At 58.7% G+C, this 24,008-nt stretch overlaps 1 protein-coding gene across 1 annotated transcript in view; it reads left to right on the top strand.

The window, feature by feature from the left end:
- Positions 1-24,008, top strand: part of LOC144737021 (kielin/chordin-like protein) — a 110,258-nt gene that overhangs the window by 71,019 nt on the left and 15,231 nt on the right. Inside the window, 24 exon segments of the mRNA XM_078619671.1 lie at positions 970-1,063; positions 1,849-1,928; positions 2,888-2,987; positions 5,393-5,478; positions 5,891-5,984; positions 7,734-7,886; positions 8,636-8,742; positions 9,211-9,304; positions 10,171-10,344; positions 11,486-11,568; positions 12,801-12,894; positions 14,011-14,193; positions 14,540-14,710; positions 15,143-15,322; positions 15,970-16,055; positions 16,230-16,320; positions 17,008-17,090; positions 17,720-17,911; positions 19,254-19,367; positions 19,369-19,443; positions 20,120-20,152; positions 20,154-20,412; positions 21,570-21,652; positions 22,894-23,007. Coding sequence (XP_078475797.1) covers positions 970-1,063; positions 1,849-1,928; positions 2,888-2,987; positions 5,393-5,478; positions 5,891-5,984; positions 7,734-7,886; positions 8,636-8,742; positions 9,211-9,304; positions 10,171-10,344; positions 11,486-11,568; positions 12,801-12,894; positions 14,011-14,193; positions 14,540-14,710; positions 15,143-15,322; positions 15,970-16,055; positions 16,230-16,320; positions 17,008-17,090; positions 17,720-17,911; positions 19,254-19,367; positions 19,369-19,443; positions 20,120-20,152; positions 20,154-20,412; positions 21,570-21,652; positions 22,894-23,007 — 2,823 coding nt within the window.

Here is a 24,008-nt window from a genome sequence, read left to right as displayed (position 1 = left end):
TGTACGCGTGTGTGTGCGCGTGTGTGTATGCGTGTGTGTACGCGTGTGTGTGCGAGTGTGTACGCGTGTGTGTGCGCGTGTGTGTACACGTGTGTGTGCGCGTGTGTGTATGCGTGTGTGTACGCGTGTATGTGTGCGTGTATGTGTGCGCGTGTGTGTGTGCGTATGTGTGTGTCTGCGCGTGTCTGTGCGCGTGTATGTGTACGTGTATGTATGGCGATGATGATGTGGGGAGCGGCGGTGCAGCGGTTAGCGCCGCGCTATGAACCCGGCGACCCGGGTTCGATTCCCGCTCATGGCCAGCACCGGTGACGATTATCTGAACATCCAGCGTTTCATCAGCAGCAGAGGCAGCTTTGCTTGCACCAATGCTGATGACCTGCCCAGGTGTTTATAAGCGTGGACTGGGTTTTGACATTAAGCGTCTAATCAGCAGCTGGACCCATATAATCTATCAGACAGCGTGCGTGCCTTTAAACGCCTGGCTGTTCACCAGCATTGCTTCAGGCAAGGCTGCCTCTGCTGCTGATGAGAAACTGAATGTTGAAACCCAGTCCAGAGTTTTGCTTATTTAATAAATACAAATACGTGTCGATTTGTTTAAGTCAATATATATACTGGTAGGAACCTCCTGGTTACACCAGCCCACAGGGGAGTATTGTGTCCGTCGTGCAGGGAGGGGCTGGGTGGGGAGGGAGGGGCTGGGTGGAGAGGGTGGGGCTAGGTGGGGAGGGACTGGTCACCCCGTGGTGCCCTTATAAAACTCAACGTTTAACCTACTCACGCCGGCTTGTGCCCGCCCTCACAGTCGGGCATATTTGCGGAATACACCACGCCGCCGTTGACCCTGGCCATTGACCAAGCAACCCAACGTTCCTACCAGCTGCTGCTGATACTGCTGTTGATGATACTGCTGCTGCTGATGATGCTGATGATGATAATGATGATTCTGAGTGTTCGCGTGTGCAGGACAGCCTGATCCGCTGTTCGCCCGTGCACTGCCGGCCACTCGCGTGCCGACACCCCGTGCAAAGACCCGGGCAGTGCTGCCCAGAGTGCCGCGGTGAGCGCCTGACGCTAAACTGATGCTGAAGTGAAGCTGTACACTATTCTTTATTCTGTTTAACATCTCGGCTTTCGCGATCAATGTTATCCACGATGGAGGTTTTTGGGTTACGTGGTCTGAGCCAAAAACTTCTATTGTGGATACTTCTAGATTTGAAGCTTTCGTGACTGCAAGGATTCATACTCTTAGGTTTTTTCGGTAAAGTCACGTGGGTAAAAATAAAATAAAACAGAATAAAGTAATCTTCTCGGTTCTTTCGGTAAAGTCACGTAGAAGGGAAATAATAGAATAAAAATAAAACATAATAAATTAATTCTCACGACGTTTCGGCCACAACGCAAGCAGCCGCCCTCAGGTGAAGAACAGGTCTGTCGGAAAGACAGCGTCTTATTTTTATTATTTTATTATTTCCCTTCTACGTGACTTTACGGAAAGAACCAACAAGATGTTTTTTTCCAGTTTTCGTTTATTCGGTATAACCCTGTGAGCCGTGCGGATCTTGACTCGGGTGCAACCGCCACAAAAAAAACATGAACAAGAAACATCTTAAAGTGTATACGCGCAACAGAAAAATCCTGGAAAAAACAGCAAAGTCTTCCAGAAAAAGCACCGTATTTCAACGCTGTGTGCTAAAATCCCAATGGTACCCGGCCGGGTACGGGTAGCCGGGTATCGGGTAGGGTACGGGTATCGGGTACCCGATTGCGACCTCTGGGCTGGTGGCTCCGCGGGGCAGGGACGGTGATGTGGCTGCCTTGTCACCCGCGTGCCTGCTGCTGCAGGATGCCTAATCAACGGGCAGGCGCTGGAGAACGGAGAGATGGTCAACCCCGGTGGCGGCTGTCAGAAATGCACCTGCCTGGTAAAACACACAACACACACTTTGTCTCTCTCTCTCGGGTCGATGATTTTATCATCATCATCATCATCGTAGTCTTCGTCGTCACGACCTGCAGGAACATTTTGTGCCACGTTGGTGATGTTAACTACCTCGCCTGGTATACAGGAGGTCGTGGGTTTGATCCCGACCCTGACGCCTGTTGCATACTAGGGAGTTTGTGTCGCTCTCTCATCGTCATCATGGTGGCTAGGAGATGTTAACTACCTCACCTGGTATACAGGAGGTTGTGGGTTCGATCCCGACCCTGATGCCTGTTGCATACTAGGGAGTTTGTGTCGCTCTCTCATCGTCATCATGGTGGCTAGGAGATGTTAACTACCTCGCCTGGTATACAGGAGGTCGTGGGTTCGTTCCGTGGATTTTTCTCTGGGTCCTCCTCCGGTTTCTCCCTCCACATTTAGAATCGACGTCACCACCACGCGTTTAGAGTGTTTGGCTGCGATAAATTTCCCGCGACGTCCGCACACAAATGACGTCACGGAATCTCTCGCGCCGTCCATCTTCCCGTCGATGCGGCCGCAGCATTAACCAGGGAGGCCGCTGGGCTCAGAACCGCGGCAAACGCACCACCACCAGCTCACCTCCCACGTGACAGTCCGCCGAGCGGGCTGTGGCTCGCTCGCCGCCCCGAGTTGGACTCTCAATCGGGAAGTCGGTCCAGCCAATCATCATCGTGGACAGGAAGTCGAGTCAAGGAGCAGTTGTACCACTTTGTGGGATGGTGCCACGAAATCAGCTGGTGTGCAGCTTTGGGGAGGCCTCATCCAGCAGCGGATCGACCATGGCTGATGATGACCCTTGAACCCGACTCTTACCCCTCCTCCCTTTCCCTTTTCTCTGTTCCGCTGCCCTTTTCTCCCCCCCCCCCCCCCGATCTTCAACCCCCCCCCCCCTGGCCTGACCTCTGACCTGGCCGCAAGGGCGGCGAGCTGGGATGTGACCGGGGCCCGCCGGTGTGCGAGCTGCCCTCCTGCCCCCACCCCGGCCGCCCGGAAGGGCAGTGCTGCCCCGCGTGCGACGGTAAGACAAGCGGGACGCAAGGCGAGCGGCTAAGGGAGCGGTCCCCGCCATTTCTCCCTCGCGTCACTGCCGGCGGAGGAGACTTCGCTCGAGAGAGCTCTGAGAGGAACCCACTTCTGGCCAGACAGCCTGGGAAGAGGACCCACATTTTACCCCACCACCACCACCACCACCGCCACCGTACGGGGCGTTGGTGGTGGAGGGAGAGGTTCAAGAGACTCGCCCCTCGTCGTTTTAACTGGTACCCTCCGCCGGGAGATGGAGTCGAACCGTTGGCCTCTGACCTCCGGGCCGCGACTCCACCGTCGCTGACCGTTCCACCGCGGCGGCAGCATCCACGGTGTTATCGCCATGAGTGGTGATGAAGCTGGTGGCACCGAGGTGGCTGGGAGATTTTAACTCCCTTGTTATCGCCATGAGTCATAATGACGCCTGCTGCTGTATATTTGGAGTTTGCGTGTCTCTCTTTCTCTCATCATCACGGTGGCTGGGAGATGTTAACTCCCTTACCTGCTATGCAGGAGGTCGTGGGTTCAATCCCGACCCTGCCGCCTGCTGTATATTTTGAGTTTGTGTGTCTTTCTCATCATCATCATCGTGGTGGTGGCTAGATGTTAACTACCTTGCCTGCTATGCAGGAGGTCGTGGGTTCGATCCCGACCCTGATGCCTGCCGCTGTATATTTGGAGTTTGCGGTGTCTCTCTCCGCGTGGTCGTCTGGATTTTCCTCCGGGTCCTCCAGTTTTGCCCGCCATACTCTAAACATGCGTTTAGAGTATTTGGCTGCTATGTGTGTACGTTGAACTTCTTTCGCACCGTACGTAGCCAACCGTGTTAATCAGAGGTGCGGGTAAATTCCCACTTGGTTGAGCTATCATTTGTGTTGGGCAGGTCGCTTCAGAAAAAGATTGATGTTGCTGGGTGGGGCCTTACCTGGTAAAATAAACTTTATATTCTTTGGGTCTTTTGGTAAAGCCACGTAGATAGAAAAATAATAAAAAAATTATCACAGTAAAAAATATATGATATATATTTTTTCCTGCTTCAGCAGCTCGAAACGTCGTGATACTGTGATTATTTTTGTTTATTATTTTTCTATTTACATCGCTTTACCGAAAGACCCAAAGAATATGAATTCCTGCAGTCACGAAAGCTTTGAGTCAAAAAAAACTTTGTTAAGCTTAGTCTAGATTGTTGTTTTTGTTGTTATGAGTGGGTGAGTGAGTGGGTTAGAGCGTGAGTGGGTGTAGTGGGTTAGTGCGAGGGTGAGCGGGTGGGTGAGTAGGTGGGTGAGTGAGTAGGTGAGTGAGTGGATTAGTAGGTTGAGTGGGTGAGTGAGTGGGTTAGAGCGTGAGTAGGTGAGTGGGTGAGTGCGTGGGTGAGCGGGTGGGTGAGTGAGTGAGTGGGTGAGTGAGTGGGTGAGAGCGTGAGTAGGTGATGTAGTGGGTGATTGAGTGACTGAGTGGGTGAGTAAGTGGGTGGGTGAGTGAATGGGTGAGTGCGTTGGTGGGTAAGTGAGTGGGTGGGTGAGTGAGTGAGTGGATGAGTGAGTAGGTGGGTGAGTGGATGAGTGAGTAGGTGAGTGGGTGAGTAGGTGAGTGAGTGGGTGAGTAGGTGAGTGGGTGAGTGGATGAGTGAGTAGGTGAGTGGGTGAGTGCGTGGGTGAGTGAGTGGGTGGATGAGTGAGTAGGTGAGTGGGTGAGCGGGTGGGTGAGTGAGTGAGTGAGTGGGTGGATGAGTCAGTAGGTGAGTGGGTGAGTAGGTGAGTGAGTGAGTGGGTGAGTGGATGAGTGAGTAGGTGAGTGGGTGAGTGGATGAGTGGATGAGTGAGTAGGTGAGTGGGTGAGTGGATGAGTGGATGAGTGAGTAGGTGAGTGGGTGAGTAGGTGAGTGAGTGAGTGGGTGAGTGGATGAGTGAGTAGGTGAGTGGGTGAGTGAGTAGGTGAGTGCATGAGTGAGTAGGTGAGTAGATGAGTGAGTGGCTGAGTGAGTGAGTGGGTGAGTGAGTGGGTGAGTATGTGAGTGGGTGAGAGGGTGAGAGAGTGAGTAGGTGAGTTGGTGAGTGAGTGGGTGAGCGGGTGAGTGAGTGAGTGGGTGAGTGGGTGAGTAGGTGAGTGAGTGAGTGGGTGAGTGGATGAGTGAGTAGGTGAGTGGGTGAGTGAGTAGGTGAGTGGATGAGTGAGTAGGTGAGTGGATGAGTGAGTAGGTGAGTGGATGAGTGAGTGGCTGAGTGAGTGGGTGAGTGAGTGGGTGAGTATGTGAGTGGGTGAGAGGGTGAGAGAGTGAGTAGGTGAGTGGGTGAGTGAGTGGGTGAGCGGGTGAGCGAGCGGGTGAGTGAGCGGGTGAGTGCGTGGGTGAGCGGGTGAGGCGCGTGTCGACTCTGCGCGTGTCGTGGTGGTGGGCAGGGTGTGAGTTTGAGGGGCAGGCGTTCCGCAGTGGAGAGACGCGACCCTCGCCCCTCGCTGGGCCCTGCATCCAGTGCACCTGCACGGTGGGTGCTGCTTGCACACAACAACAACAACCACAACAACAATTACAACAACCACACCCACAACTTCCACAACAACCACCACAACCACACACACAACTACCACAACAACAATTACAACAACCACAACAACTACCACAACAACAACCACAACAACTGCCACAACAACAACAACCACAACAACTGCCACAACAACAATTACAACAACCACAACTTCCACAACAACCACAACCACACACACAACTACCACAACAACACCACTAGGGAGACAAAGGTGGTCGGGCGTGGTGCTGGCCACCCACCCCCTCGTGTACCGTACCGGCCTTCATAGGTGCTCGCTAACAGCACTTGCCCCAACAGTCTGTTGAGGCTACACGGGGGATCTTTGTCTGCTGTGTGTGTGGGCGTCGTGTAGAGCGGCACGGTTCACTGCGTAGAGGAGGTCTGCCCCCCGCTGCCCTGCACGGAGCCCCACGTGGAGCCAGGACGCTGCTGCCCCATGTGTAGAGGTGAGAGGTGGGGGGGGGGGGACACGGGGGGTCAGGGGGGGTCAGTCTTCATCATTCCGAAGTTCCCGCCCGTCACGAGAGCAACTGGAGGCGGTCACCGTGCGGGAGGTTTTCTGGACACGCCGCCGGCGGGCACGGCGCTCACCTGGTGCCGCGCTCTCACGGGCCCCTCGGTCGCGTCGCTCGGTGGGATCGGCGACCGGCAAGTCGATTCCGGTAACGGTTTACCGCTGCGCCGGTGATCGTTCGTCAAGCCCCGGCGGTTTTCAAATCCGCACTCGGCCCGGCTCGGCTAAAGTCACGATGGGGCCTCCGTCACCGCCGCCATCATCGGCGGCTGCGGCCGTTGGGTTTGGTTAATCCGACCGCGGCATTAACCGGGGTGGCCTGGTTCGGAGGTGCTACTCGCTAACAGCGCCTGCCCCAAAAAGTCTGTTCACGGCTACGCGGGGGATCTTTGTGCGTGTGTGCGGCCATTCCGTGTGTGTATGTTTGTTGATGCACGTGTGTTTTGTGTGTGTGTGCATCTCAGCTGACACAAAACATCGCCACCTTCTCCTCCTCCTCGTGTTGAAGACTTCCCTGATGGGATTAGCCGTGTGCCCATCTGTCAGTGTGTCCATTTGTTCTGGATTCACAGTCTTGGGAATTGGCACGTGCGTGTGTGTGTGTGTCGGGTGGCAGCAGGGATTGATTTGTAACCGAGAGCCGGTCACGGTGATGCTGCGCTGAGCTTTATCACAGGACACTGCACAGTGTTGATAATAAAGTCACCCACGCACTCGCCCACCCACTCACTCACTCAACCACCCAATCACCCACTCGCCCACCCACCCACTCACTCACCCACCCACCCACTCACTCACTCACCCTCCCCACTCACCCACTCACTCAGCCACCCACCCACTCACTCACCCACCCACTCACCCACTCACCTATCCACTTGCCCACCAACCCACCGACGCACTCGCCTACCGGCTAATTTATTCGTTCACTCATTCACTTGCCAAGTGAGTAACCCACTCACCCACTCACTCACTCACTCACCAAATCACTCCATCACCCAATCACTCACCCACTCACTCACTCGCTCACTCACCCACCCACTCACCCACCCACTCACTCACTCACTCACCCAATCACTCACCCACCCACTCACTCACTCACCCAATCACTCACCCACCCACTCACTCACTCACCCAATCACTCACCCACTCACTCACCCACTCACCCAATCACTCACCCACCCACTCACTCACTCACCCAATCACTCACCCACCCACTCACTCACTCACCCAATCACTCACCCACTCACTCACTCACTCACCCACCCACTCACTCACTCACTCACCCAATCACTCACCCACCCACTCGCTCACCAAATCATTCCATCACCCACTCACTCACTCACCCACCCACCCACTCGCCCACCCACCCACCCACTAAGGGTCGCCACCTGTCTGACAATTGGCGTCTGGGTGTGCCGGGTGGCAGCAGGGATTGACTCGTAGCGAGACCTGGTACCGGCGCGGCCTGCAGTGGAAGAAGTGGCGAGCTAACACGCGGCATCGCGTAAACGAGTACCTGGTCGCGGGCGTGCAAACACCCGCACCGGGGAGACAAAGGCGGCCGGGCGCGGTGCCGACCGCCGTGCCGGCCTTTGTACGTGCAACTCGCGAACAGCTCTTGCCCCAGCGGTCCGCGAAGGCCGTCCGGGGGTGGCAGTGACCTTTGTGTTTGTTGCGGCAGGCTGTGTGTTGGACGGGAAGGAGGTCGCGGAGGGCTCGCGAGTGGAGGGGCTGCACGAGACTTGCCCGACCTGCCGGTGCCTCGACGGGCAGCTCCTGTGCAACGGGGCGCTGTGCCTCCCCACGCTGTGCCAGCATCCGGCCCGCATTGCCGGTACGCCAGAGGTCGCAAACGGGTTTTGATTCCTTAACCGTTCCCGGCCGCACCAGGGTCGCAAACGGGTACCCGTACCCTACCCGATACCCGGCTACCCGTACCCGGCCGGGTATCGGGTAGGGTACGGGTTCCCGATTGCGACCTCTGGGATGAAGCCATGTTGCAGGCGCGGGTGGGTTGATTCTAGGAACTTGAATTGTGAGAAGAGACAAGACGTTGGGAAATGAGTGACAAACGGTTACTCACCAGTGACTCATGGCCTACCCGTACCCAGCCGCACCAGGGTAGCCGGGTATCGGGTAGGGTACGGGCATCGGGTACCCGATTGCGACCTCTGCGGTACGCCCCGTGCCAGGCTGGGTGACCCTGGCTTGTAGGGGGGGGGGGCGGAAGGGTCTGCGTGGGTGTGCGCGTACATTGCATGCCTGTGCGCGTGCGGGGAGCGGTGGTGTAGCGGTTAGCGCTACGCTGCGCCACAAAGCCGGCCACCCGAGTTCGATTCCCGCTCACAGCCAACACCGGTGACGATTATCTGAACCGGTCCTGGGCTTCCCCTAGGTCGACTCAGCATCAAATGAGTTTCTGGTGCAGTGTGTAGTAAACATCGTCACTGGGGAGGCAAAGGCGGCCTGGCGTGGTGCTGGCCACCCACCCCCTCGTGTGCCGTGCCGGCCTTCATAGGTGCTTGCCCCAGCGGTCTGTTAAAAGCTATACGGGGGATATTTGTCTTTGTGTGTTGTGTGCAGAGGATTGCTGCGCCATCTGTGATCGCTGCAGCTACAGAGACCGCGTGTTCAGCAATGGCCAGGCCTTCACTGACCCCAGCGACCCGTGCCTCAACTGCCTCTGCCAGGTGTGTGTGTCATTGGCAAGTCCAGTGATCTTGAGCTGAGTGGATCTTCTTCCGATGACCGGTACCAGTGGTGTCACGATCGACCTCTGTGGAGGAGGAGGCTCGCGAAGGACGCTACTGGGCTAGTCGGAGGCAGTCGCCCTCCAGCAACAACAACGGAGGGCGGAGGAGCGACGCTCACAACAACGAGCGGAGCAGCCGGGCTGCAGAGAACGCAGCCAGTTGGCACGTCTGCCAGTCACATCGATCCGTCAGCCGGTGGCATCTGGGTCTGTCCCGTGACCTCCTCCTGCACCTAGCCCGGCACAGCAGTCAACCCACGGCACCGGTCAACCCATAACAGCTGTCTGGGCTGTCTCAGGAAGCCTCGTGTTTCTGCGCACGAGCGCGCCCTTGCCACAACGGTGGCACAGCATGTTGGTTTGCCGTCCCGTTTCGGCGCGTGACCACTCCCTCTCCTCTCCGCAGGACGGCACCGTGACCTGCGACCCCGCCGTGTGCCCTCCGACCCCGTGCAGCCACCCGGAGAAGAAGGACGGCCATTGTTGCCCGCGATGCCCCGGTGAGACGGAGAGAGAGACACCTGTACCCGGGGCTCTAACCTAGGCTGCTGCCCGAGACGCTGGCCCATTGTGTCTGACACGGCCATTATGTACCCCACCAACTCGCGCAGCCCCGGAGCGACTTCCCGTTTTACTCCTCCACGTTCAGAATGGACATCCGTTGCTGCTGTGAACTTCCACACGGCGGTGAGTGTCAACGGAGCTGGTGGCGCTGCGGTGGCTAGGAGATGTTAACTCCCTCGCCTGGTACGCAGGAGGTCGTGGATTCGATCCCGACCCTGACGCCTGCTGCTGTATGTTTGGAGTTTGTGGTGTCTCTCTCTCTCAACATCATCATCACGGTGGCTAGGAGATGTTAACTCCCTCGCCTGGCGTGCGGGAGGTCGTGGGTTCGATCCCGCCCCTGACGCCTGCTGCTGTATATTTCAAGTTTGTGGTCTCTCTCTCTCCCCGTGTTCACGTGGAGTTTCCTCCGGGTCCTCCGGTCTTTCCCTCCACATTTAGAATCGGCGTGCACTCGGCGTATTCGGCTTCGATAAACCTCCGCGCGACGATAAGCCCCACGGCGTCGAGCCATCATTTGCGATGTCCAGGTCGCTCCTGAAAAAGAGCGACGTAGCTCGGTTGTGGCCTCACTTGGTGAAGAAGATCAAATTTACAGACGCAGGGAGGCACAGAGGGTAGCTTCGCGGCGCGGGGAAGAAACAGGGGAGGCTGTGAGTCGACGCCGGGACCTCACCGACGCAGGCCGGGCAGCGCTGCCCCCACGTGCCCACACCTGGGGGCAGCGCGTGGCACGCCACAGAGCCCCCGCACGGAGCCCTTGTCGAACGTTCCCTCTCGCCCGCCCGCCCGCTCCCACCAGACTGCACGTTCGAGGACCGCGTGTGGCGCGAGGGGGAGCGCTTCCCGAACCCCGCGGGCAGCTGCCAGGACTGCGTGTGCCACGATGGGCGCGTGGAGTGCCGGGAGCGAGCCTGCCCTCAGCCCGCCTGCCCCCACAGCACGCCGGGCGCCTGCTGCGCCAGCAACTGCAACGGTGAGAACGCTTAACCCACCTGCACCGCTCCGGCCAAACGGTGAACAACGTATCTGGCGATTGCTCAAGCTGCTGATGATGATGCTGCTGATGATGATGCTGCTGATGATGATGCTGCTGCTGCTGCTGATGATGATGCTGCTGATGATGCTGATGATGATGCTGCTGCTGCTGCTGCTGATGATGATGATGATGCTGCTACTGCTGCTGCTGATGATGATGATGATTATGCTGCTGATTATTCTGCTGCTGATGATGATGCTTCTGCTGCTGATGATGCTGCTGATGATTCTGCTGCTGATGATGATGATGATGCTGCTGATGATGATGCTGCTGATGATTCTGCTGCTGCTGCTGCTGCTGATGCTGATGATGATGCTGCTGCTGATGATGATGCTGCTGATGATGATGATGATGCTGCTGATGATGATGCTGCTGATGATTCTGCTGCTGATGATGATGATGATGCTGCTGATGATGATGCTGCTGATGATTCTGCTGCTGCTGCTGCTGCTGATGCTGATGATGATGCTGCTGCTGATGATGATGCTGCTGATGATTCTGCTGCTGATGATGATGATGATGCTTCTGCTGCTGATGATGCTGCTGATGATTCTGCTGCTGCTGATGATGATGATGCTGATGATGATGCTGCTGCTGATGATGATGCTGCTGATGATGCGTTGGCAGCAGTGCACAAGCAACACACAACAATAGCAACAACAACGAATCAACACCTTCGTCAACAACAACAGCGTGTGTTGTTGTTGTCGTCGTGTGTGTTGCCTCGAAAGGAAAACATAGAGTAGGCGACGTTTCAGGCAACGGACCTTCATAGCACGTCCTCGGCCTTCCCTCGGATTGACCCGGCAAGCCGAGTTCGATTCCCGCCCACGGCCAACACCGGTGACGATTATCTGAACCGGTCCTGGGCCTCCTCTGGGTTGACTAAGCATGAGTACCTGGTGCGGTGTAGTAAACATCGTCACTGGGGAGACAAAGGCGGCCGGGCGTAGTTGCTGGCCACCCACCCCCTCGTGCGCCGTGCCGGCCTTCATAGGTGCTGCTCGCTAACGGCACTTGCCCCGACCGCTCTGTTAAAGGCTACACGGGGGACCTTTGTCTCTGTGTGTGTGTACAGGCTGCAGCTATGCCGGGAAGGACTATCCCAACGGGATGGAGTTCCCGCACTCCTCTGACGACTGTCGCGTCTGCCACTGCATCGTACGAGCGCAGCGCCCGCGTCGCTCGAGGCCGGGCTGACGATGATGGCGATGACGATTATAATGATGACGACGACGATGATGACCGTGATTATGATGACGACGATGATGATAATAACCATGATTACCACGACGACGACGACGATAATGACGATGATGATTACCATGATTACCACGATGATTACCACGATGGTGACGACGATGATGACGATGATGACGATGTTGACGATGACGACCATGATTACCACGATGACGACGATGATGATGACTACGATGATGACCATAATTACGACCATGATGACGATGATCATGATTACAATGATGATGACCATGATGATGACAATAAGATAACCATGATTACGACGACGACGACGATGATGATGATGATGACCATGATTACGATGATTATGACGACGGTGACCATGATTATGATGACGATGACCATGATTGCAACGACGATGGCAGCTTGACACGTGGGCTTCCATCCTCACACTTCTGGCAATCGCCTGGCGATGCTGCTGCTGGAAAGTCGGAGACTTTCCAATAACACCATGATCTTTTTTGCCGTGAGACTGCGCGTCTGTCGTGAGACTCTGCGCGCGCGCCCCAAGGCAACGATTTGATTCGGATCCATCCGCTGCGACGCGACGCAGCCGCTCACGGCGCCTGTCGAGCGGATCGACAGGCGCGAGCGTTGGCACGCACGGGGGGTTCTGTTCGCCTGTGTGTGTGCGCGTGTACATGCGCCGGTGTGTGTGTACTTGTCTGCGTGTGTGTGTACTTGTCTGCGTGTGTGTGTGTGTACATGTCTGAGTGTGTGTGTGCGTGTACATGTTTGTGTGTGTGCGCGTGTACATGTGCCGGTGTGTGTGTGTACATGTCGGAGTGTGTGTGTGTACGTCTGTGTGTGTGTGTACATGTCTGTGCGTGTATGTGTACATGTGTGTGTGTGTACATGTCTGTGTGTGTGTACATGTGTGTGTGTGTACATGTCTGTGTGTGTGTGTGTGTACTCACACTTGCCTGTATCTGTACACACGACCGCCCACCCCGGTTCTCTAGCCCCCACCTCATCTCTATCTGGTCGGCTCAACTTCTTGTGATGATGACTATGATGATGACGACGACGACGATAATGACGACGACGGTAAAGATGATGACGATTACGATGAGAATGACGATGACGGATGACGACGATGACGATGATCCTCCCTCTTTGTGTATTTAACCCAGAACGGCAAGGTGCAGTGTCCGAAGAAGCGCTGCCCCGTGCTGGGCTGCCCCGATCCACTGCTGCCCCCAGGAGCATGCTGCCCCACGTGTCCAGGTGCAGCGCGTTGTGTGTGTATGTGTGCGCGTTGTGCGTGTACGCGTTGTGTGTGCGCGTACACTTTGTGTGTGCGCGTTGTGCGTGTACGCATTGTGTGTGCATGTTGCGTTGTGTGTGCGTGTTGTGTGTGTGTGTGCACGTTGTGCGTGTACGTGTTGTGTGTGCGTGTGCGCGTGTGCGCGTTGTGTGTGCGCGTTGTGTGTACGCGTTGTGTGCGCGTGTACGCATAGTGTGTGCGCGTGTACGCGTAGTGTGTGCGCGTGCGCGTCGTGTGTGCGTGTACGCGTCGTGTGTGCGTGTACGCGTTGTGTGTGCGTGTTGCGTTGTGTGTGCGTGTTGCGTGTGTTCTTCACAGGTGAGCGGTGTGCAGCGGTTAGCGCTACGCTGCGCTCCGAACTCGGCTACCCGAGTTTAATTCCCGCTCACGGCCAACACCTGTGACGATTGTCTGAACCGGTCATGGGCCTCCCCTAGGTCGACTCAGCCTCTAATGAGTACCTGGTGCGGTGTGTAAAAACATTGCCACAAGGGAGACAAAGGCGGCCGGGTGTGGTACTGGCGACCCACCCCGTCGTGTGCCGTGCCAGCCTTCGTAGGTGCTCGCTAACAGCACTTGCCCCAACAGCTTGTCTAGGCTTCACAGGGGATCTTTGTCTTTGGTGTTTATTCATTAACCTCTACCCCCAACCCTGCATCTAACCCGTGACCCTCCCCTCTAACCCTTGACCCTCCCCTCTAACCGTTGACCCTCCCCTCTAACCCTTGACCCTCCCCACTAACCCTTGACCCTGCCCTCTAACTCACGACCTGCCCTCTAACCCGTGACCCTGTCCTCTAACCCGTGACCCTCCCCTCTAACCCTTGACCCTGCCCTCTAACCCACGACCCTGCCCTCTAACCCTTGACCCTGCCCTCTAACCCTTGACCCTGCCCACTAGCGAGACTAACCCTGGTCGCTTGAGCACTCACCTGGTTTAAACAAAACCAAATTGAACCCCAACCTCTGAGAGAAACTGCGACGTTCCCCCCACCCTTTCCCGCCCAGGGAACTCCGTAACCCGTGTGACCGTGCCCCCTAACCCATGCCCACCGCCGCCCCCCCCCCCCCCACAGAGCCCCCCGCGGGCTGCGTGTACCTGGGCGTGCGCTACGACCACGCGCAGCGGTTCTACGACCCGAGCGAGCGGTGCCGCGCGTGCGTGTGCGCCAACGGCACGGTGACGTGCATGCGGCGGCCCTGTCCGCCCGCGCCGTGCTCGCACCCGCGGGCTCACGCCTGCTGCCCCTCCTGCGACGGTGAGGGGCCACGAGGGGGGGGGGAGGGGGCGGGGGGGGGTGAGAGAGGGTGAGAGGGAGAAAGCGAAAGGGAGAAACGCGTGCGGGTGAATCGTCTCGTGAGGACCTCCATGTGACGCTTTGCGTCTGGCTGGCGCGGTCCGGCAAACGGGCACCCGCCCGTGCCGCGAGGGCCCCCTCCCCCCCACGCTGGCACGGCTCGGATGTGCCAGTGGGAAAAAGAGGCGGTTGTTGGTCCCTGTTCACTGCCACACGACCCGCCGCATCGCTACCCAGCTCCGCAGCAGCAGCCCCCCCTCACCGTCTCCCCCTACCCCCCCCACCCCCCGCCCCCCGCCCGGCACAGGCTGCCTCCTGCACGGCGTGGAGCTGGTGGAGGGGGAGCGGCGGCAGCAGCCCGGCGAGGCGTGCCGCGAGTGCGTGTGCGCGGCGGGCTCCGTGACGTGCCACGCGCTGCGCTGCCCCGCGGCCGCTTGCCCGCACCCGGCGCGCGGGCACTGCTGCCCGTCCTGCGACGGTGAGGTCCCGGCGTCGGCCCATGGCCTCCTCGTGCCGGGAAGCTGCCCTCTGTGCCTCCCTGCGTCCGTGTCTTGCTGTCTGTCTGTACCTCAGAGGTCGCAAACGGGTTTTGATTCCTTAGCCGTACCCGTACCCGGCCGCACCAGGGTCGCAAATGGGTACCCGTACCCGTACCCAGCCGGGTACGGGTACCCGTTCCCTACCCGTACCCGTACCCTACCCGAAATGAGTGACAAACGGTTACTCACCAGTGACTCACGGCCTACCCGTACCCGGCTGCACCAGGGTCGCAAACGGCTACCCGTACCCGGCCGGGTACGGGTAGCCGGGTAGGGTACGGGTATCGGGTACCCGGTTGCGACCTCTGCTGTACCTCCACGGTTTAACTTGCACCCTCTCGTCCTCTTCGCCCTCGCTGCACCCCACGTAGGCTGTGGCTACCTGGACTCGGAGTACCTCAACGGGCAGGAGTTTGAGGAGCCAGGCTCGCCGTGCCGCGTGTGCGTCTGCTCCGACGGCGCCGTCACGTGCCGCGTGCGCCCGTGCCCCCACCCCGCACGCTGCACGCACCCAGCGGTGCCGCGCGGCACCTGCTGCCCGGCGTGTGACGGTACGTACGTGTGTGTGTGCGTGTGTACGTGTGTATGTGTGTGTGTGTGTACGTGTGTGTGCACGTGTGTGTGTACATGTGTGTGTACGTGTGTGTACGTGTGTGTGTACGTGTGTGTGTACGTGTGCGTGTTTACGTGTGTGTGTGTGTACGTGTGTGTGTGTGTACGTGTGTGTGTACGTGTGTGTGTACGTGTGTGTGTACGTGTGTGTGTACGTGTGTGTGTGTACGTGTGTGTGTACGTGTGTGTGTGCGTGTGTGTGTGTGTACGTGTGTGTGTACGTGTGTGTGTACGTGTGTGTGTACGTGTGTGTGTGTACGTGTGTGTGTACGTGTGTGTGTGTGTACGTGTGTGTGTACGTGTGTGTGCGTGTGTGTGTGTACGTGTGTGTGTACGTGTGCGTGTGTACGTGTGCGTGTGCGTGTGTGTGTGTACGTGTGTGTGTACGTGTGTGTGTACGTGTGCGTGTGTACGTGTGTGTGTACGTGTGCGTGTGTGCGTGTGTGTGTACGTGTGTGTGTACGTGTGTGTGTACGTAGTGTGGAGCGGTAGTGCAGCGATTAGCGCGCTGCGCTATGAACCCGGCGATCCGGGTTCGATTTTCGACCCCTCCCCCCCCATCTCTCGCCTCTTCCCCTCCCCCCAGGCTGCGTGGTGGACGGGGTGACGCACAAGAACGGAGTTTCATTCCCCGACCCCGCGGACGACGTCTGCTCTCGCTGCACGTGTTCGGTACGGGGGGGTGGGGGGGTGGGGGGGAGTGGGGGGGTGGGGTGGGGGTGGGGGGGAGTGGGAGTGATCGTCTCACCGTGAACAGGGGGCTCGATCCCTTGCTTACATGTATGTGTGTGCGTGTGTGTGCGTGTGTGTGTGTGTGCGTGTGTGTGTGTGCGTGCGTGCTGGCAGGATGGCTCTGTGGTGTGTGCGCGTGCGCCCTGTGCAGCCGTCGCGTGCAGCCACGCCACGGTGGGGGCCTGCGAGTGTCCCGTGTGTGATGGTAAGAGACGCACCCCACCGCCCATCGTCACCCATCGTCACCCATCGTCACCCATCACCACCCATCACCACCCATCACCGCCCATCACCCATCACCCATCATTGCCCATCGTCGCCCATCGTCACCCATCACCCATCACCGCCCATCACCCATCATCGCCCATCACCGCCCATCGTCACCCATCGTCACCCATCATCGCCCATCACCGCCCATCACCACCCATCACCGCCCATCGTCACCCATCACCACCCATCACTGCCCATCACCGCCCATCACCCATCACCCATCATCGCCCATCACCTCCCATCATTGCCCATCACCCATCACCCATCATCGCCCATCATCATCACCCATCACCCATCACCGCCCATCACCGCCATCACCGCCCATCACCCATCACCCATCATTGCCCATCACCCATCACCGCCCATCATCATCACCCATCACCCATCATCGCCCATCATCATCACCCATCACCCATCACCGCCCATCACGACCCATCAGCGCCCATCACTGCCCATCGTCAACCATCACTCATCATTGCCCATCACCCATCACCGCCCTTCACCGCCCATCACCGCCCATCACCGCCCATCACCGCTCGCGAACAGCACTTGCCCCGACAGCCTGTCAAGGCTATCCTAGGGGGTCTTTGCGAGTCCTCACGTCTCTGCGCGTCTCTCGCAGGCTGCCGGTTCCAGGGCAGAGACTACGCGGATGGAGACGCCTTCCCTGCTCCCAAGGCGCAGTGTCAGGACTGCACCTGCAAGGTATGACGCCGGTACAAAGCCAAAGACAAAGGTACCCCCGCCCGCCGCCGTGTAGGCTCAACAGACTGCTGGGGCAAGTGCTGCTATTGAGCAGCAGCTGTGAAGGCCGGCGATGTTTGTCGCCGACATTGACAGCGAGCGGGAATCGTCGTCGCACGTCTCGACGTGATCCACCAACCTCACGCCTCCCAAAGCAACCGGGTCGCCACGCCCGGCTCATCCACTCCGGGGTGGGGGGGGGGGGCCCACTTTGGGTGACGTGGGTAGCGGTCTCTTACTCTCAGCACGCACTCTTAGTTTTATTTCGTGAGGCCCGCTGAGCCGCGCGGCTCTTGTCTGGATGCGACCAGGTCGCGAATGGCGGCTCGGCGAAGTGGCTCATCACGTGGACATTTGCAGCAGCGGCCAGTTGCTCTGAACGCGTGATGATGCTAAATAAACTATCAGCCGTTTTACTTCATGTGATCTGCTCCCCCCCCCTGCTCCCCCCCCCCTGCTCCCCCCTCTGCCCCCCACTACTTCCCCCCTGCTCCCCCCGCTTCTCCCCACCTACTCCTCCCGCTCCCCCCCTGCCCCCCCCGCCTCCCCCCCTGCTCCCCCCCCCGCTCCCTCCCCCCCCCATCCCGCAGCGAGGCTCCGTGCGCTGCTCCCCCCGCGTGTGTCCCTCCGCCCCCCCCGCCGGCGGGGGGCCCTGCCCCCACCCGGGGCTCGACGCTTGCGGCTGTGCCGAGTGCGGTGGCTGCCGGTTTGGGGGGCGGACGTGCGCCGACGGGGAGGCGTTCCCCCACCCCGGCGAGCCCTGTTCCACCTGCCTGTGTCAGGTGCTCACACGCGCACGCACGCACGCACATACGCACACACGCACACACACACGCACGCACGCGCAAGCACACACGCACGCACACACACACACGCACGCACACACGCTGCATTTTAGCCACCCGGCGCTCCGCTCGTTGTTGTGAGCGTCGCTCCTTTGCCCTCATTTGTTGTTGGAGGGCGCCTCCAACTGGCCAGTAGCATGCTTTACAAGCCTACTCCAACTACCCATACAAAGACAAAGATCCCCCGTATAGACTTAACAGACTGTTGGGGCAAATGCTGTTAGCGAGCACCTATGAAGGCCTGCACGGCATTCGACGGGGTGGGTGGCCAACACCACGCCCGGCCGCCTTTGTCTCCCTAGTGGCGATGTGTACGCACCGCACCAGGTACTAATTTGAGGCCGAGTCAGCCTAGGGGAGGCCCAGGACCGGTTCAGATAATTGTCACTGGTTTTGGCCATGAACGGGAATCGAACTTTGGTGGCCGGGTTCGTAGCGTAGCACGCTAAACATCACACTACTGCTCCCCACACTGCCCATACACTCACCCACATACCCAACACCCATACACCCGCCCACCTATCCAACTATCCATACACTCGCCCTCATACTCAACTATCCATACGCATGGTAGTGTAGTGGTTAGCGCTACGCTGCGCTACAAACCCGGAGACCCGAGTTCGATTCCCGCTCACGGCCACCAACGCTGGTGACGATTATCTGAACCGGTGGTGTGTAAAATCATCACCACTGAGGAGACAAAGGCGGCCGGGCGTGGTGGTGGCTACCCACCCACGCCCTCGTGTGCCATGCCGGCCTTCAATGGGTGCTGCTACTCGCTAACAGCACTTGCCCCAACGGTCTCTTAAGGCTACACGGGGAATCTTAGTCTTTGTATGTCTTTGTATATGTCGTGAGTCACTTCAAATACGCTAATAGTAGGAGGCGTGCACGATTATTCTACACGAGCCCACTCTCAGAACCGGCAGCCCGGAGCCCTCGCTTCCCGCTGCTTTTATTCTCTTCAGCGTGAATTGGCTCCGCCCCTGACCACGCCCTGGCCATGGCCTGGCCACGCCCCTGGCCCCGCCTCCAGAGGATTCCAGGAGCCTCCCCACGAGGTCTACCGTGACCCCTGCCCCGGTTCCTCCACCCTGCCGACACACACTGTGTGTATGCTCAGCGGCGTGTGCGCTAAGTGCCCACCTGCAGTTACTGCTGCTGGCCAACACTGCATACGTGCGGATGGGTGCTACTCGCTCACAGCACTCGCCCCAACAGCCCGTTAAAGGCTACACGGGTGGGGGGGGAACCTTTGTCTTTGTGTGCGCGCGAGCAGTCGGGCCGTGTGACGTGCGAGCCGCCCACGTGCCCCCCGCTCAGCTGCGCCGACCCGGAGCCCCCCGTGCCCCCCGCGTGTTGCCCCGTGTGCTCGGGGGGGTGCCGCGTCGAGGGGGGGGGGGGCACGCGTCCCCCACGGACGCCGCTACGACGACCCCCGCCGGCCGTGCCACTCCTGCACCTGCAGGGTGACAAATGCCGCCGTCTTGTCACGCACACCCCCGTGTCTCTTTCTTTCCCTGTGTGTCTCTCCCTGCGTGTTTCCTTGCGTGTCTCTCTCCCTGCGTGTCTCTCCCTGTGTGTCTCTCTCTCTGCGTGTCTCTCTCTCTGCGTGTCTCTCTCCCTGTGTGTCTCTCTCTGCGTGTCTCTCCCTGTGTGTGTCTCTCTCTCTGTGTCTCTCTCCCTGCGTGTCTCTCTCCCTGCGTGTCTCCCTGCATGCGTGTCCCCCTCTCAACATCACGCTATCCCACCATGTCTCCCTGTCTCTGCAGAACGGGGAGCTGCCATTATCCCAAACCACTGTCGCCGTGTCTCCGTGTGTCCCACACGTGTCCCCGTGTGTCCCAAGCGTGTCCCACATGTGTCCCCGTGTGTCCCTGTGTGTCTCCGCGTGTCTCCGCCTGTCCCCGCGTGCGTCATCCCCGCGTGTCCCCGCGTGTCCCCGTGTGTCCCACGCATGTCCCTATGTATCTCCACACATGTCCCCGCGTGTCTCCGCGTGTCCCCGCGTGTCCCCGTGTGTCCCACGCATGTCCCTATGTATCTCCACGCGTGTCTCCGCGTGTCCCCGCGTGCGTCATCCCCGCGTGTCCCCGCACCTCTCTCGTCCCTCCCCCGCCGCCGTCTCGCCGCCGGCGCCCGCAGAACGGCGACCTCTCCTGCTCCCCGCGCCGCTGCCCCCCGCCCGCGCTGCTCCCACCCGCTGCCCGCGCGGCCCCCGGCCTCGTGCTGCCCCTCGTGCGCCGGCGGCTGCCTCCACGACGAGGGCGTCGAGCTGGCCGAGGGGCAGGTGGCGCCGCGGTCGGAGCGCGCACCCTGCCAGCGCTGCGTGTGCCTGGCGGGCAGCGTGCTGTGCACGCCCCTCGCCTGCCCCCGCGAGGGCGCCGCCTGCCTCCGGCCCCGCGTGCCCGAGGGGCAGTGCTGCCCCGTGTGCGAAGGTGCACGCGCACGCACGCACCTGCACGCATCCACACGCCCGCACACATCCACACACACCCACACGACCGCACACATACGCACGCACGCACTCGCTCACACCCGCACAAACATGCGCACACATACGCACACACTCGCACACACCCACACACACCGGCACACACCCACACGCCCGCACACACTCGCACGCACCCGCACGCGCACACATACGCACACCCACACACACTCGCACACCCACACACACTCGCACGCACGCGCTCACATACGCACACCCGAACACACACACCTGTACACACACGCGCACACACACCTGCACACACACGCGCACACACACTCGCACAGACGCGCACACACACACACACCCGCACACAAAGACACACTCGCACACACACCCGCACACAAAGACAAAGACACACACACGTGCACACGCCTGCAGTGTGCCTCCTTGTCTGTCTGCGTCTCTTTGTGTGTGCCGAGGGGAGCGGCAGTGTAGCGGTTCGCTCGCTGCGCCACGCACCCAGCCACCCAAGTTCGATTCCCGCTCACCACCACCAACAACAATATTTTAACCGGACCTGGGCCTCCCCTAGGTCAACGTAGCCTTCAATAAATGAGTACCTGGTATGGTGTATAGACATCAGTACTGGGGAGACACAGGTGGTGTTGCCCACCCTACCCCCGTTGCGTGCCGTGCTGGCACTTGCCCCGACGCTCTGTTCGAGGCAGAGGTCGTCATCGGGTACCCGATACCCGTACCCTACCCGATACCCGGCTACCCATACCCAGCCAGGTACGGGTACGGGTACCCGTTTGCGACCCTGGTGCGGCCGGGTACGGGTACGGGTAGGCCGTGAGTCACTGGTGAGTCACCGTTTGTCACTCATTTCCCAACGTCTTGTCTCTTCTCACAATTCAAGTTCCTAGAATCAACCCACCCACGCCTACAACATGGCTTCATCCCAGAGGTCGCAATCGGGTACCCGTACCCTACCCCATACCCGGCCGGGTACGGGTAGCCGGGTTTCGGGTAGGGTACGGGTACCCGATTGCGACCCTGGTGCGGCCAGGTACGGGTACGGGTAAGGAATCAAAACCCATTTGCGATCTCTGGTTCGAGGCTGATACGGGGTGATCTTTATCTGTGCGTGTCTGCGCGCAGGCTGCATGCACATGGGCGTGGAGCTGAGCGAAGGTGACATCTGGACCGACCCTCGTTCCCCGTGCGAACTCTGCGTCTGTAAGGTGCGTGGCCGCGAGGGAAGGACATTGACACCGTGTGATCAAAACCAGAGGTCGATCTCCCGGCACCCCGCACCCAGTATACGTCTCACTAAAAAGCACACATCCATCGATGCTTTATTTTTAGCAGGTAAGGCCCCGCTGAGTGGAATAGCTCCTTTTGAGGAGTGACCTGGCTATCACGAATGATAACTCAACTACGAAGTGGCTCATCACCGCGTGGATATTTATAGCAGCCCAATACTCTGAACCCATGTTGATTCTAAATGTGGAGGGGAGAATACGCAAACTCCAATTACACAGCAGCAGGCGTCAGGGACGGGATAGAACCCACGACATCCTGTACACCAGGCGAGGTAATCAACATCTCATAGCCACCGCAGTGATGATGATGAGAGAGAGACACGCAAACTCCAAATATCCAGCGGCAGGCGTCAGGGTCGGGATCGAACCCACGACCTCGTGCACACCGGGCGAGGGAGTTACCATCTCCTAGCCACCGTGTGCGCCCCGTGGCTGTTACTCTCGCTGCGTCTCGCTGTGGCCGTGGCTGTGGCTAAGTCATGGGCCATCTGCTGCAGTCTACCAGAAAGGATTCCCACGTCCCGGCGTGCCACCACGATGTGGTCGTGTCAAGCGGCTGGTCTCGTGCCAGCGAGCCAGAAGTTAGTCTTTGACAAATGAATAGCGTTGGTGTCGATGGTGATGTTGAGCATGGTGATGGCGACGTTGATGGTGGTGATGGTGTCGATGGTGATGTTGAGCATGGTGATAGCGACGTTGATGGTGGTGATGGTGTCGATGGTGATGTTGAGGATGGTGATGGCGACGTTGATGGTGGTGATGGTGTCGATGGTGATGTTGAGGATGGTGATGGCGACGTTGATGGTGGTGATGGTGTCGATGGTGATGTTGAGCATGGTGATGGCGACGTTGATGGTGGTGATGGTGTCGATGGTGATGTTGAGCATGGTGATGGCGACGTTGATGGTGGTGATGGTGTCGATGGTGATGTTGAGGATGGTGATGGCGACGTTGATGGTGGTGATGGTGTCGATGGTGATGTTGAGCATGGTGATGGCGACGTTGATGGTGGTGATGGTGTCGATGGTGATGATGTTGAGGATGGTGATGGCGACGTTGATGGTGGTGATGGTGGTGATGGTGATGATGTTGAGGATGGTGATGGCGACATTGATGGTGGTGACGGCGATGCTGACAATGCTGATGTTGGTGGTGTGCAGGCTGGGCGCGTGCTGTGCGAGCTGGGGGAGTGCAGCGGCTGTCTGCACGAAGGCCGCTCGCTCGCGGACAGAGAAACCCTCCAGCCAGACGCATGCACCACCTGCACCTGCCAGGCACTCGCACAGACGCACACACACAGACACACAGACACACACACACAGACACACACACATACAGACACCCAGACACACACACAGACACACACACACAGACACACATACACACACACACAGACACACACACACAGACACACACACATACAGACACACAGACACACACACAGACAAAAAAAAGACAAAGTTCCCCCATATAGCCTTCACAGACTGTAGGGGCAAGTGCTGTTAGCAAGCACCTATAAAGGCTGGCACGGCACACGAGGGGGTGGGTGGCCAACACCACGCCTGGCCGCCTTTGTCTCCCTAGTGGCGATGTTTACGCATCGCACCAGGTACTCATTTGAGGGGAAGCCCAAGACCGGTTCAAATCTAATTTGCCACTGTTGTTGCTAGCGAGTAGGTATCGAACTCAGGTCCGCCCGGTTTGTAGCGCAGTGCGCTGACCACTAATATTACCACTCCCCACACACACACACACACGTAAATCCACACACACACCCACACACGTAAATTCACACACACGTAAATCCACACACACACAAACACACATGCCCGCTTAGCAATACGACAACAGCCGCCAATTGCCCCTAAGTGGCAATGACGTCACCAGGGCACTTGTGCCAGGCTAGGTGCACTCTTAGGCCACGTGAAGTGTGGAAGGCTCGTTGTTGGCAGGAGGTCACGGGACAGACCCAGCAGGTGCCATGGGTTGACTACTGTGCCAGGCTAGGTGCAGGAGGAGGTCACGGGACAAACCCAGCAGGTGCCATGGGTTGACTGAGTTGGCTGGCAGATGCACCACCCCCTGCGCTACCCACTGTGCCAACTCGCTGCGTTGTCGTTGACTGCGTTTGATTCAACATTCCGGGGTCTCGCCTAGGTTGACTCAGCCTCAAATGTGTACGTCGTGTGTCGTGTAAACATTGCCACGAGGGAGACAAAGGCGGCCGGGCATTAAAACTATGAAATGTGCGACCACAGGGAGAACATGCAAACTC

The sequence above is a fragment of the Lampetra planeri genome, chromosome 64, assembly GCF_965212315.1.
Source record: "Lampetra planeri chromosome 64, kcLamPlan1.2.h2, whole genome shotgun sequence".
NCBI classification, from domain to species: Eukaryota; Metazoa; Chordata; class Hyperoartia; order Petromyzontiformes; family Petromyzontidae; genus Lampetra; species Lampetra planeri.
Note: the sequence above shows the minus strand (reverse complement) of the source record. Positions and strands in the feature narration are given on the sequence as shown.